General features: G+C 39.9%; 1 protein-coding gene across 1 annotated transcript in view; it reads right to left on the bottom strand.

Moving 5' to 3' along the window:
- The window catches only part of ZFPM2 (zinc finger protein, FOG family member 2), a 431,509-nt gene extending 418,665 nt beyond the window's left edge, over nt 1-12,844 (bottom strand). The window contains exon 1 of the mRNA XM_010006533.1: nt 12,820-12,844. Coding sequence (XP_010004835.1) covers nt 12,820-12,844 — 25 coding nt within the window. The remainder of the gene's footprint in view (nt 1-12,819) is intronic.
- Between the last annotated feature and the right edge of the window lie 3,444 nt (nt 12,845-16,288).

Below are 16,288 nucleotides of genomic sequence, written 5' to 3'. Positions count from 1 at the left end.
CTGGAGAAGAAAAGGCTCTAAGGAGACCTGAAGGGGGCTGCAGAGAACTGGCTTCCAAAACAAAGGATGTCTCTCACTGAAATTGACTGTAATAGAGAGACGTAACAGAATAAAATAAAAATAAAGGCGAAAGGGCGGCAATACTGTGGGGCAGGGGCCGCGGCTGGGACTTCATCCCAAGCTGCTTGCAGGCCTGGGAGCTGCGGCCTCAGATTGCACAGCAATGGATGCCAGTAACGATGATGGTTTGTGGGTCGTTACTGTGCCCGTTGCCACTGCTGCTGGTACAGAAAGAAGAAAAGAAGACAAAAGAAAGAGGAGAAGAAAAACAAATAAAAGGAGCTGAGCTGAAAGCAGCCCTGGCTGAGACCACCACAGGCCATGACTTTGCCACCAGACCCAGGTCCAGTGAGGAAAACAGCATCAGACTCCTTGCCTCTCCAGGGCTCCTATTTCCATTTTCATCAGCAGAAAGCTCTTACAGGGCAATAGTGGTGAGTGGCCCTGCCACCCGTGCCGTGCCCAGACTCCAAAAAGAGCCGTCCCCTGTGCCCGGGCACACGGCAGCTCGGCTGCCAGAGGACGAAGGCTGCAGCTGCTACAGCCCCTGCTGTCCCTGTTGCTGGTGCCACCTGTGCTGGATCTGCCACCGCTGCCACAACTTGCCTCACTCCCCGGTTCCAGGGGGATGTGAGCACAATAACATCACCATCCCAACCTTTCACCTCTAACACCTTCTCCCCTTGGGTGTGTCATTGGCCCTTTACTCACAGGCACCTCATTGACCCTGTATGGGAAAGGCTTTGGGCTCTCTCTACCCCAAAATATAATAGTCTTTTTTTTTCCTTTTCTTTACCAACTGGGTACATTTACATATCCAGTTTTCCCCACATATACACTTTGAGAACTTTTACAGTAAAATGGTATTTCAAACACATAATCTGTGTGTGCATGTGCTTCCGAGAGGAGCTTACCAATCGGTTCTATACCCAGTGGAAGCAAGCTGGCCCCAAGCCAAGGACCAACCCACCGAAATAATAAAGAAGGCTATTCTGAATATATAATTCGGTGTCAGAAAATCCTGATAAACAAACAGGGCAATTGTGCCCTGAGATAAGGCGGCTTTGACCCAAAACCGGGTTCAGACCGCGACAGGGGCTAACAGGAAAACTGGAGTGGGAATTTTTACCGGGGTGTGTAGTGAAAGGACAAGGGGTAATGGCTTTAAAATGGAAGAGGGAAGATTGAGATTAGATATTAGAAAGAAATTCTTTATTGTGAGGGTGGTGAGACACTGGAACAGGTTGCCCAGAGAGGTAGTGGATGCCCCCTCCCTGAAGGTGTTCAAGGCCAGGTTGGATGGGGCTTTGATCTAATGGAAGGTGTTCTGGCCCATGCAGAGGGGTTGAAACTAGATGATCTTTAATGTCTCTTCTAACCCAAACCATTCTGTGATTCTACCTTGACAGGCTTGAGAGGTGGGACCATGCAAACCACATGAAGTTCAACAAGGCCAAGTGCCGAGGTCCTGCACGTGCGCCAGGGCAATCCGAAGGACGATTACAGTTTGGGTGGAGAATGGATTGAGAACAGCTCTGAGGAGAAAGACTTGGGTGTGGTGGTCAATGAGAAACTCAATATGAGCTGGCAATGTGTGCTTGCAGCCCAGAAAGCCAAAGGTATTCAAAAGCCAGGTTGGATGGGGCTTTGGATAACCTAGTGTAGTGGAAGGTGTCCCTGCACTAGATGGTCTTTAAGGTCCGTTCCAACCCAAACCATGATATGATTTTATGACTCTGAACTGTCTGGGAAGGATAAAGAGAGAAATACTAGCTCAGCTTGAATCCCTGGAAGTGCAGCTATTGCCGACAACACCACCAGGATATAACCATGTATCTCCACTTTTATTTATTTATTTATTTATTTATTTATTTATTTGTATTACATTATTCATATACCTAACAATCAGGGACAGACACTAACCAGCAGATGAGATTTCATTACAAATTTCAGAAATCAAAAGGGTAAGGTCACTAAACTGAGTTTACTTATCTTAAACATGGTTTAATAAAGTGCTAAAGAAACTGAAACAATTTGGAGAAACAAACAAATCTCTTCTACAATTGTGTTGGCAAACCCTACCTAACTCAAGGAAGAACCTACACATTTACCAAGAATTTTGGTCCTCTGCCATAGGCAAGGCAAACAGCTCTTAAAAATCCAAGTCAAATATCCTGCTAAAGTGTTAGGAAGTAACTTAAAGGAATTTGAATGCCCATCTCTACTATTGGCATTCTGCATTACTGGTCTGATTGTATTCCATGACCTGGGTTCTGCCTTTCAAAACTCAGTGCAAATAATTGCATATCTCAGAAAATCTCTGTTGCACGTGTGTAGAAGAAGGAACTATCTGCTTATGCTTGGAGGATAAAATCTCAAAAATTTGCATACTAATAGGGTTGCATGCGTGATGCCTGATATATTTTTCTAAGTAATTCCTATTTATAACATAGATCAGAAGCAGAGAAAAATATTTATTACCATTTTTTCAGTATATTTTCTTTATTTCAATGATTACTTAAAACATTTTAGTTCCTTGTCTTAATAAGATCCTATAGAAATTTAAAAAGGGGTTATAAGTGAGATATCAATTAACATAAGAATCAATTTAATGGTAATTTAAATAGCTAACTTATAATTTTTGCATAATGAAGTGGCCTGTGGGCTTGAAGTCCTAATCATGACTAATTAATTTAAAGGATGTTACTTTTTATTATCATTGAAATGTCTGACAGGTGATAAAACATTTGGGGTTGCAGTCACAAACTTTTTACATCTGCTATAATATAAGGCGACAGGTTATATATAAACCCTTTCTCTGAAAAATGAATATTTAAGGAAAATAGTGTTAAGCAATTTGGATCATATTCAGCCATGGCAGAAGTGGGTGAGAGTCCCATGAAGAAATTACACCTGCCTACATGAGGGTTCAGTTTTATCCTATCTTTCACTAGGAACTGGATTGTAAAATCTGAGTCTCTTTGCTATACATACAGAGTCCTATTGAATAGAATGTATGTGTCACACAAGGAAGTCTTTGCCTGGTGACTTTTTCCCAGTCAAATTTTTCTTTTATTTTCCTTCTTTGAGTCTGAATGAAATTAAAAAGTACCATAATTAAATCCTAATATGTGGTATGTTTTAAAGAAAATAATGAATTGGGGTGAAGACAACCCTAGTTCTCCACCCCCCGTCCCAAGAAAGAGTAGTTGTGACCTGCAGTACAATTTGTTGCCATACTAGCAATACAGGTGGTCTATATGTGCCCTGTGCATTCAGCATCATGGCATTCTGGTGTGCTGTGTCTGTTGGAGCCCACTCTCCACTCCGCCTCCCATAGGATTCCTGCCCTGATGCCACTGAGGCTAAAAAGGTTCTGCATGTCCATTAATTCTTTTGCTTATAGTAATCCAGGCTGTAGGAATCTCTACTAGCAGGCAAAGAGGGCAGGTCATAGAGGACACGAGGATAACACATCTCAGAGGACTGTAGTCAGTGTCAGGTAAGTAATGGAGTGAGGCTTCAAAGGGCTGGCTGAGATGTGCCACTCAAGGTGAACTGTGAGCCCTTCCTGCGGTCAGGGGGTTGTGCTTATGGGCTTTTTGAACAGTCCATCAAGGCAGCTTTTCCAAAGCAGGTATCAAGTCTTGATGCTTGGAGTCAGGAAATAAAGCTGTATGGAAATTGAGACTAGTCTATCTCTAGAAGCTGCAAGAGCAGTGCTGTACTGGGCTGTAGGAGCACCTGTAATCTGAGCAACTCCTGTAACTAGATAAGCTGTCAGAATATTTTCAAGATTTGTCAGCTGTTACACCCAGCTTGGAGACCATGAAAGCAGCTTCTAAGAGTTATAGAGATGTTTCCCTCTGTTCTGTAAGGGAAACCCTGTGGGGAACCCTGCAGGGAACCTGCATGCAATTTTTTGTGAGACTAAAGGAGGAAAATTATTTCCTGACCTTTGTGAAAACCAGTGTCCCAGTTAGACACCTGCATGTAAGACTGAGGAGTAACAGACAGCCTGTCATGTTTCACCAGAACTGAAAAGGGTAACCTGGATTTTTCCCAGTGTCTTTCAGGTGATTGAACAAACAATTGCTTTTTGCTGGCCTCAGTGGAGAAAATCTGGACAGCTAGACTGTTACTCAATAGAGAATGCAAAAGCCCTCCTCATACTGGTTGGGAAGACAAATGTGATTAGAAAGTAGATTTTCCAGCAGTACAAGTCACCTTTCTTTAGAATACCTTAACTTTAGCAATCTATATTAAGGGTTTAAAAAAAGTTTAACAAGATGAGACAATTTTTCATTGAAAAGCTGTTGTGTTTTTTTATATCACAGAATTCAATAGAAATAATAAAGGATAAATTACATAAACAGGTGAAAATCTGAGAAAAATTGTTGGGAAGAAAAACAGACAGTAATAAAGGCAGGATCAATAATGAAGTGTAGCTTGAAATTACTAGGAGTACTCAAATGAGGAGAGGAACCTTGTGTAGAGACCCATGAGGACATAACTGTTAGGAAAGAAACACAAGTGTCTGTACTAGACATATGGGCAATTTCTACACCAGAAAAAGGACAAAGAAACTGCTATGCAGTCAATTGTGTGTGGATGAGTAGGAGGCAAGATGTATACGAAAATATTTACATCGTGCCAGACCAAGTTACCTTGTAACTAAACACTTTTAGCACAATAGATTCCAAAAAATAAAATGCCATATATTCACCTACAATGAAGAGGGAGCATGCCAGAATCCTCAATGCAACTAAGACAAGGGAAGAAAGCAAATTAAAACCACATTTTGTTTATAGAAAGATATGCAGCTAATCGTGCTCAGTTATTATCATAGAAATTACATGTTTTCTTCTTTAGCTATATTCTGCCACGGTTAATAATTAAAATACAAACACATGAAACACTAATTTAGTGGCAGTACTTTGTAATTACACAAGTACTGTAAGTGTTTGTTTTGTAAACATATGTGAAATTCTTTTGTACATACAGTAATTAGGAGATCATAGAAATCAGAGACTATCTCAAAAGGAAAAACTGGGCCACTTTTATTTTTATTTTTATTTTTTTAAGCAACTGTAAGTGTACAGGAGCCATCATTAAAACAGGTTTTTCACAAAGCCTTGAAGTATCTAAGCACGTCAGCTAGTCAGTGCGTGTCTATAGCCAATTCTACAGTTTATTTTTTACAAAACAAAGCTGTTGACTCAATATACTTGTAGCTCTGGGAAGAAACCTCACACCAGAGCAGCAGTGCTCACAGGGTCCCTGAGGAAAAGGCAGAGTGGTCAAACCCATCCTGGAATCCAAAGAAAAGTAACTGTGGCTCTGAGGACAAAGGCCTTCATTTGAAACACTATAAGGGAGGATTTGGATTTACATCCAATGGTGGGTTTCTCAATAAACAAATTCAGCTTTTGGAAATCTTTGTGTCCAAGGAACATCTTCAGACTACACTTTTTTGTTGTGTTACTTGGCTAAGTGTCTCGTCTTCTGTGCTTATCAATGGCAAAGAGTAATTGGGGAAATAAAGTAAGACAGAAGACAGATCTAAAAGGAAGTAAGTTGCATGCTACAGGAAGAAATGATCTGTTCCTCAGAAAAGCAGGACCCATGCTAAGGAAAACTGAGAACAAAAGGGAGAGGAATCCAGAAAGATGAGTGGTGACAAGAGGAGGCAGGAGAAATACCTGAGGATTTGGGATAGAAGGGAAAAGAGAGGTCCTCAGCAATACAGGAAGAAAATGACACAGTCTTCCAGTTCCTCACAAGCCCCTCTTTGCTATGGTCATCCTCCTCAGCTTCCTACAGAAAGGCTGACAGCATAGCTGACCAAACAAGCTCCACTCCACACACCCCAGATCCCTTCCTCCCAAGCAACTATTTCCATTTTGTCACTCAGGTGTTGTTTCATTTTGAACCTTTGTATTCTTGCAGCTGGACTTGTTTATTGTATTTTAAAACACAACTGTTTTTTGACAACAATAATATTTAAAAGAAATTGTAAGATGGACCACTTCTACTTTCAGCCTCTGCACTTCCTAGAATCACTGGTTGTTTTTCACGACTTTTCCATTTCTTATCATGCTTAGCATTTTCTTTTCATCTTAGAATAAAATCTCTGTAAAGTGTACAGGCTGGGCTGATTTTTTTCTCTGGTCTGATACACATCTTCACAAGGTTGTTTCTGCTAACTCTTTTTCCCAGTGAGACTCTCTGGCTCTAGAAGCAGTCTTCTCTGGGTGAAGAAGTAGAATATCCAGCCAGACCTCCAGAGCCCAACCAATACCTACCCTGTGGTTATTTTAAAACATTACCCTAGTTTTCTATTCAGAAGGGACAACATTTGGAAACTGTTTGAATATATAATTAGACTTGAGTGAAAAATTTCAGGGTTTTTTTTAATGATTTTTCTTTTCCTTCAGGTCACCCTGCCTTTAACTAAAACCATCACCTCCCCTTCAAAGACTGTTTGAAAACCATCTCTGTCAACACACTTCTCAAATCAGCATCCGAACAACCAGACAAGCTGCTTCTATTGACTTCTGCTGCTGTTTCAGCACATAAAACATCTTCTCATTTTGTATCCCATCTTCACCTGCTCTTGTAGTCATGTAGCCTCATTTCAATGTTTCCTTTGAAATCCACTCAATCATCAGCAGCTGAAATCTTTGCTCAAATCCATCCACGCACAGTTCATGTATCCTGGTGAGCCTGCTCATTGATGCTTATCTCAGTACTGCTTTCATTGAGCTAGGCTTTTACATTCACACCAATAGTTCTCTGAAGGTATACAATGCACATATAAGCAGTCCTGCAAAAGGAAATAAAATTCAAAAGGCAGTACTGCAAAGGCACCCACTTCTGAATCTTAAAGGTCCAGCTACCACAACAGTGGGTGTGTGTTCAGATCTGCACAGATAAAAGGAGAACATCAAATGCAGTCAAGTCTGTCTGTCCTTATTGAGGTGGGCACCAAAACCATACAGAGAGGATACTTTGATTTACTTAATGGCAGAATTATACCTTTTTTTTCTGTGCCCTTGTCTTTTCTGAATAATTCCCAGCTTTCTATTTTGTTGGCGTGTGTTTGTTTTTAACGCCTACTGTGCATTAAGCTAATGTATTCTTAGGATTACCTATTGTGACTTTGGGATTTCTTTACTGTGTGGTAACAGCTCAGAGTGCAATACCATGTTTGTGAAATTAAGCTTGTTTTTCTCCAACTACATTACTCTGCATTTATTAGCACTGAATTTCATCTCCCATTTTACTGCCCAATTACTCAATACTGTGAGATCCCTCCACAGCTCTTCAGAGTCAGCTTTCATTTTTACTACACTGAATAATTTAACATCATCAAGCTTTATCAGTCTCAACCACCTTTTCTAGATCCTGTATGAACATGCTGAATAGAACAAGCCTTAGCATAGGTCTCTGCAAAGCACACCATTTTCTTTCTCTGATGACCATTTGTTCCTACCTTTCATTTACTGTCTTTTAAGAAAACATTTCTCTGTGGGAGATATTTATCTCTTCCTGCTAAATGGATCACAAGTAAATTTTTTCAAGAAATGTTGGTGAAGAGCCTTTGGAAATCTCAGAAAACTGTATCTGTTGGCTCAAACTTCTGCACATACACCATGTCTCTCTCAAATAGATCACTGAATAGACCTGCGCATTCTAAGTTCTATGTAGAAAATCCATTTTAAAACTCCTGTCTATATTTGGAAAATTGTTGGGTGATTAATTTAATTTAAGATAAGTTCTTCAAAGCTTCCCAGCCTGGACATCAGACTTGAAGAGCATTCAGGAGACTTTTAAAAATAGGCATAATATTTGCAACCTTCTTTTCCAGAGGCATGGAAGAAGCTCTCTGTGAAGTAGTCAAGAATTTTATGGCACAGTTTCATCACGTGCATCTGAACATGTACAATCCCTGTCTGAAGATGTATTATTATTCAGAATATCAACACATTCTAAAATCTCTTCTTCTGACACCTTGGTTTCAGGCAGACTATCTAAGATGTTTCCCATTAAGGTTCTTTCTAGCACTGGAACCTCTTTACCTCCTCCACATTGAACACAAATGCAAACAGCATTCCTGTTGCAACCAGGTTTTCTGTCAGTGTTCCTTGGTCTGGAAATATTGAAGAAACTACCAGTGATTAATTTCTACAGCTTTTGCAAACCTCCCTCACAGCCCCTCTTTTGTCTCTTTGGAGTGTCACTGTATGCTATGCACCCCAGATGCAGTGTTGTTAATTAATCTGTAGCACCCACAAGCATTTTACTTTTTGATTATCTGTGTCATCTTACAACTGGAACCAAAGGCATCCATCTCATCCAGATTAGATGGAAGCTAAGAAGAGACCTGAATATCTCTCTTCTGGAAAGCTTTAGGTTCCTTGGGTGACCAAGGCTGATGCACGGGTCCACGTGCAGAGGGGTCCTTCATGCTTAGCTGGTGATCTGCTTCCCTCCTTGTCCCCTTTTCTTCCCTAAGGTGTGCTCCCTGCTTATCCCTTTCTGGTTTTTTACTAGGCAGTTTTGACAGAAGAACCTATAAAGATATAGGGGTTCTCCTGACACAGAGAGAAAACAGCAGAAAATTTTACCTTTAAAGAATCAACTCCCAAGAGCTTACAGTTCAGGCCAACCCTGCCCCAGTGTATGCTGTAGGCTGAGGGGACATATGGCAGACCTTGCATGTGCACATACTCTCTGCTGACATCATCTTCATCTTTACACCATAGGCCATTGGCAGACCAAGCCCTTTTGGCTGAATCTTTAAAATCTTGAAAATCATTAAAAACCTGGCTAGGTTTTTGTTCTTACTTCTGTGAAAATATCCACTATTACATTTCTTTCAGTATGAACTTGAGTAACTCCCTAAAGTCAGGCACTGTGGATAAACGTCCCTTTCCCTGCACACCATTTCCTGCGTATGTCTTTTCAGAGGTTGGTAAAACTGAAGCAATTGTTTTTAAATTTTGTTTAAATTTGATAAAAGTAAACTCTGTGCCATCTTTTTGCTGAATATTGTAAAACATTTACTGGAGAATCAGCAAGAAAAAAAAAGGCAAAAACGTTATTAGAAAGGCCTATTTTGATGGTTTTTTTCTGTCGTGTCTTTTGCCCTGAATAACATAACATAGCCTTGGAAATAAAATATAAAACATAATAAGAGTTAGAAATACCTACCAGAAGGAAAAGAAAGAAATGAAGCAATAAAAATTTTTACCTGCGTTGTCTGCCTTTGCCAAACAGGGAAAAAAAAAAAAAAAAAGAGAAAAGAAAAAAAAAGAAAAAAAATCCTCTTTGCCGGGTATATTATGTCCAAGATGTTAGGAAAAATTCAACCAGAGTCAATAAGGATTAAGATATTAAAAAAGAATATACAACAATAGAAGGGAGTGTCTGCTTTCTGCAGAACTCAGTTATATCATTTGCTTCTTTCACTGGGTATGCTTACATCTTCATCTCTGCAGTTTTCATCCAGCTACTTTTCCTTTTGGTTTTGCCTTTCCAGCTTGTTAGAAATTGGACTCACTGTCCAGATTCCAGGGCATAAGACATGAGTTTCATTTTAACTGAATATTTGCTTTCAAGAATCTTAACTCCATTTGTACTCTCATATTTTCAGAAGCAATACTTTATGGAATTAAATAATTAAATTTTTTTGTCATGTGACTTTTTAATCTGTGTTGTAGTCATGCAAATTTTCATGGGACAAAACCACCACAATAATCTTTTAATTTTACCTGAATATGCCAGGGCCTCTACAGGGGATTTGTTTAGGAATCAGAGCTTTCTATAGCCCTCCATGTCAGATGATACTCAACTAAGACACCCTACATGAAACAGGAGTCCAGTTTTTCTCTCATCAGCAACATACATAGTAATTGATAGCTAAGGCAGTTTGTGAACATAATAGAGCCCCAGGAGTGATTTTAAGCTTGCATTCACTACATGGCCATCTGCTGTTATTTCAAATAGAAGTTTTATTAACTTTTTCATTTTAACCTTAGCATTTCTACAAAGGTCACAATTAAATATTAACACTTCAACTTGCAAAAAAATTAATCATTACTTTTCTACTAATAACACTTGGTCTTTGCTTCTGAACACATCATGAATGTGATAAAGAAAGTGCGAGAATGCAAAAGAGGTTTCACCAGCAATCTGGTCAGTGAGGCTGGAAAATTTATTTGGGTATCATTTCCTTCTTTCAGGGGATGAGTAATTAGAGTGTTTTGTGATGAGAAGAAAAATAGTGGACTTTATTTTTTTTAAATACAGAACAGGTTTGAGCACATTATGAACTAGAATTATAATGTTGGAACAACTGAAGTTAACACATCCAGAAATGTCTCACATTAAGTTGAAATGCTAAACAGAATAAACATTTGATGGTTCGTTGGAATCAGGGTTGAAGTACTGTTCACATCTGGAGCATTTATTAGCTAATGTTATTTGAAGTATGTATAGTTTTGGAATGCAGTGTACCAAGTAAAGGACAAGGATCCCAAAAGCATTTCTTGTAGCTTTGAAGATACCAGTCTTGAATGCCCAGTTTAAGTGCTCTTGCACATGATTTAAACCTGAAATTATTCCCTAGGGATTTTTATTATTTTTTTTTTTTTTCAAGAGAAACCATCAAGTGTATAAACACATCCAGCTCTGGAAAGGTTTAGTATATTACGAAATAATGGGTTTGTATCTGAAACTAATATGCAAAACCAGTGTTCTTGAAAAAATTTCTGATTTGCAAAATATAGGTTTAGGGATTCCACAGTTTAGAATGTTCAAAACCTTCTAGACAAGATATTTTTGTATCAAAAACCAAAAGGTTTTATTGGTGACAGGACACTGCACATAAAGTTACTGAGTTTGGTAGATTTTTCCATTGGGAGTAAAATATTCTATTTTGGTAAACACTAGACTTCACGCACTACCACAGTGCACTTCTGTGTCATATGGTTCCTTACCAGGATTCATCAGAACTAGGTTTAAAGCTCTGCAGTGTGCAGTCCAGGTAGCTGTAATATACAAAATCTACTTCAGTGGATTATTTTTCCTGCAATTTCATTCCATACCAAGCCATATCACTTACACCATGCTATATTAAGTGATGTGTTTGGTTTTGTTTAATTGTCACTTCCAACACCACATTTTCTAAATGCATCAAAGACGGTTAGGACATTTATTTTTTTTTTAAGTAACACATCCATGTAAAGACGGATTTTTAAAAAGTCTTTACTGGCTTAACTCTGCTCTCTTTGATAAAGGTAATACTAAGACGGTACCAAACATTTTTCACAGTCCCAGGTACTATGTAGTGAACCTGAGATGCACTGCAACACTCATGCTTCTCACTCAGTATTACCTATCTTTACTTCTCCTCAGACTTAATTTGCTTTTGGGAGACTGATTATGGGTACTTTTTGCCAGTTTGCAGTGTCTTCAATGCTGAAAAATGTGCTAGTGCTGCAAGGCTGTGACTTTAAACATTAGAGACACTGCCCTTCTGGTGACATGACTGGTGTAAGTTCAGCCTTTTACTCACATTTGTCCTAGATGAGTTATGCTAATAAACTTCTCACATCCAAGAGTCATTGTAGTATCCCCTCCATTGTTTAGTTTTCTCCATTTGTTTTCTGATACAAAAGTATCATGTCCAGAGGTTTTGAACACTCTAAACTGTGAACATGAAATCTATTAGTTCTCATTGTTTTAAAAATAACTGGGTCACACTTCCAAGAGGTATGACTTTTCTGCAGAGGAAGCAAGAAGTTAGTCTAAACAGTGTCCCGAAGTGCTGAGTCAGGGTCCCCACGCAGGGCAGTCACCATCCCTGGTTGGTTCTGGCTTTGTTGTGGCACATGCCTTCCCAGGTTAATTGCTTGGTCTATCTGTCATTTAGACAGGCTGCCAAAGCACTGCTTTTTCTGCTTCAAGTTCTGCAATTAATTCATCTGATGCTGTCTCAGATGTATCTATAGATAGGGAAGAGATCTATCTTACGTTTCAAGGGAACATAACAATAAGACAAATAATTTCCAGGTAATTACCAGGATATGCAGAAAACTGGGGCTTTGGACTGCAGCTTCATTGAGAAAAGACTTCGCAAACTTTATCTAAAGCTGACATGAACAAAAAATTTCTATAGAAGAGTGATATTAGGGAAGTGATGAAAAAGACTCCAGAATGAGGACTTTGAACCAGGTTTTAACCACTGCCATTCTGTACTCTGTGAGGTCTACAGAATGGCAAATGTGACTGTCAACCATCCACTTTAATAAGGTTCATATAAATTTGTGTAAAGTTTCACTAAAGCTGCCAAAACTAGAAACAATCCAAGGTCTCTTGCAGTCCCAAAATCCTAGATCATCATCTGGAAACATCTCACCCATTCCTCTGACTTCACAGAGTGTCTAAGACATGTCTAGCCCTAATGTAGACACTGCAGTCAGGTACCTGATATTAGATGATTGAATATGAATCTGTGTTTGAAGCTAACAAATTACAGAGGAGGTGAATAATGCATTTAATAAAGGTATTTGAAAAAATACATGGAGCTTTGCCATTCAAATATAAGTATTAAGAAGCCAGATTAGTGGAAATATTTTATTTTGCTTCATAATGCCTACATTCAGTTACTGTGAAGACAGACTGTACTTCCAGACATAACATCTTTAAGTTCCATATGCAAAACATCATGCTGTTATCATTTAATATACTCACCTTGAGCATGTGTGTACATCACCATTGCTACTGCATCGTTACTGCATGGGTGCCTGCCATGCAGGGCTCCCAATGTTTAACAAATAGCACATGGTTTCACAGGTGACTGGAGCCTGGCTAACATGGTGCCCATCTACAAGCAGGGGCAGAAGGAGGATCCAAGGAACTACAGGCGTGTCAGTCTGACCGCAGTACTGGAAAAGATCATGGAGAGGCTCATATTGCTTGGGCTGACACAGCAAGTGCAGGGCAGCCAGGGGATGAGGGCCAGCCAACATGGGTTTAGGAAAGGAAGGTCCTGCTTGATCTCTCTCTGTGATCATGTGACTCAGCTATTGGATGAGAAGAAAGCCATGGACATGGTCCACCTAGACCCTGGTAAGGCTTCTGACACTGTCTCTCACCACATTCTCCTGGAGAAGCTGGTGAAAACAAGCATAGGCAAGTGTACTCTTCAATGGGTATAAAAGTGGCTGGACAGCCAGGCCCAGAGAGTTGTGGTAAACAGGGTCAAATCTGGTAGGCAGCCAGTCACCAGTGATGTCCCTCAGGGTTCAGTTTTGGTGCCAGTCTTGTTCAATATATTTGTCAATGATCTGGATGAAGGCACTGAGTGTACCCTCCATGAGTTTGCAGATGACACCAAATTGGGTGGGAATGTTGATCTGCTGGAGGGTAGGAAGGCTCTACAGGGGAACTCAACAGGCTGGATCAATGGGCCAAGGCCAATTGCATGAGGTTCAAGAAGACCAAGTGCAGGGTCCTGAATTTTGGTCACAACAACCCCAGGCAAGGCTACAGGCTTGGGGAAGAGTGGCTGGAAAGCTGCCCAGCAGAAAAGGATGTGGGGGTGCTGGTTGACAGCCAGATGAACAAGAGCCAGCAGTGTGCCCAGGTGGCCATGAAGGCCAACAGCATCCTGACCTGTATCAGGAATAGCATGGCCAGCAGGGGTAGGGAAGTGACTCTACCCCTGTACTCAGCATTGGTGAGGCTGCACCTCGAGTACTGTGTTCAGTTCTGGGCCCCTCACTATAAGAAGGACATTGAGGTGTTGGAGTGTGTCCAGAGGAGAGCTACCAAGCTGGTGAAGGGTCTGGAGAGCAATTCATATGAGGAGAGGCTGAGGGAACTAGGGCTGTGTAGTTTGGAGAAGAGGAGGCTGAGGGGAGACCTCCTCACCCTCTACAACTACATGAAACAAGGTTGTATGGAGGTGGATGTTGGCATCTTCTCCCAAGTAAATAATGACAGGACCAGGGGAAATGGCTGGAAGCTGTGGCAGGGGAGATTTAGATTAGATATTAGGAAGAATTTCTGTAATTGAAAGAGTGCTCAGGCATTGGAACAGGCTGCCCAGGGAGGTGGTTGAGTCACCAACCTTGGAAGCATTACAGAAATGTCAAGATGTGGCACTTCAGGGTATTCTCTAGTGGCCAGAGTTGTAGGGGTTTTTGTGTGTGTTTTTTGATTAGGTGTGATTGTTTTGTTGTTGGGTTTTTGTTTGTTTTGTTGTTGATTGGTTTTGTTTGGTTTTGTTTGGGTTTTTTAATTGGGTTTTGGGTTTTTTTTGTGTTGATAGACTCAGTGATCTCAGAGGTCCTTTCCAACCATGACGATTCTGTGATTCTGTGAATCCTGGACTGACTATATTATATATTTTCATATAGCTAATTAAGTATGAATTGTCACATCTTTAAAATATTTAGAAGAATTTTCTATGCAAGGCTTCTAACATATTTATTGTCATGGTAGATGGGCTCTATTTCAACAAACCCCCAGGGCGTTTTGCAGTTTTTTGCCTTTACAGTTCCTAACTCTCTGGTCAGCTTTGTCCAATGGTTCTATTTACCTTGACCACAGACGTGCTCTGTGGATTACCAGTAATCTGTCGAAAAAGACAGGACCTTCAGAGTACACAATTGCTGTATTTCAAATTCTGAGCTTAGTGTAGTTTTGGGGCTGGAACCACATGGAAAAGCCTGAAAGGTCTATTTTTGTTGGTTTTGCTTATCTCTGGCCATAGCTTCAGAGTTGTCATAGTTTGATTTAAATTCATGGTGCCAATAAGGTCCTTCCCTCCACCCCTAGCTACTCGTTTGTGATAACTCCACTGTGCTGGCACTACTTTTTTTTGCACAGCTGTTCAGAGAGCTGGGTACTGTTGAGTACTAACCTGAAAACTAACCTGATCAGCCCTTACTCTGGGTGTCCTGTGCATCCCTTTCAAAGGGGAAAGCATTTGGGTCAGATGAAAGTCACAATGTGACTACAACCTCTGCAAACTTCTGTTTCAACTAAACAATGTTTTGAAATATCATTACACAATTCAAATGTTAGGGCATTCCAGTGCTGCAGGGAAAAGAGCCTTAACATCACCATTTTAATTCTTTCTGCCCCTAATCTTTATTCTTTCCATTTGGAAAACAACACCAATATTTTAAAAATAAATTACATAAATTGGATTGGGATCTGTAATTGTCATTAGACCCATTATAGAGACTGACTTGAACAACCAAATAATATTCACAAGCAACTATTACAAACATTTAACCATAGATGCATAAAAAGATGTACAATGGAAAGTTTTTCCTTTTTTTCATCACTAATTCCTGCCTTCAGAACACAAGCATGTATATCCTCCTCTGTTAGATATGCAGCATTCATTCACTCCTGAATCAAGGATCTGAATGGGGCAGCCTTCTGTAGTGGGGATTTCCTTAAAAATATTGAACATTTTTTACTATTAACTGCTATCTCCAAAATCCTAGGGCAATATTCCAAGAGCTTTGATTTGCCCCCAAATGATTTGGTTCCCAGAATGTTTCAATTTCTGGATTTAGCAACTCTGAGCTATGGTGCAGAAAAATATATTTTTAAAAATCTTTGAAGCTAAATGCAGAGAAGAGCCTAGTAGCCAGTTAGAAATTGCAGCATGTTTTATTTTATTTTTTTCAGCATCAGGATTCCAGCCCAGAAGCATACAAACAACCAGTGTGTGCCAGAAAACACAACAAATGAACTAGATATCAGGATTTAAGTTTTTCTAATAAAAAAAAAAAGGCAGAGAAAATGTGGCTGCTGTTGTTACTTTGGTAATTATCAGCTTCCATATTATCTGCCCCCTTTTCTCCCATTGCTGATGGACACAGCCTACTGAACTCTAGTTTCCAGTTTAAAGCCTTAGCCATACCTAAAACTGCGCTAGTGTTATAAAGCCATAAATAAAGGTAATTTTCTTTCTATCCCCATCTCCACATCTTCTGCAAAGGCAGTAAACCCTTAAACTAATTGTAGCTGTGTGCCAAGAATCTCAGTTTTCAAGCCTTGTTTTGCTAGCTTTTGTGCTGGCAAGAAACTCAAGGGGATGGGAGAGATTATATTTAGTCCTGGAGGAGTCTGGATGACTATCCAGAAACTCCCAACAGCTAAGTAAAGAGGTGATATTGATATTTTCTGAACACTCTTT

Source organism: Chaetura pelagica, unplaced genomic scaffold (genome assembly GCF_000747805.2).
Source record: "Chaetura pelagica isolate M959 unplaced genomic scaffold, ChaPel_1.0 scaffold76, whole genome shotgun sequence".
Classification (NCBI taxonomy): Eukaryota; Metazoa; Chordata; class Aves; order Apodiformes; family Apodidae; genus Chaetura; species Chaetura pelagica.
This window is presented reverse-complemented; position numbering and strand designations above follow the sequence as displayed.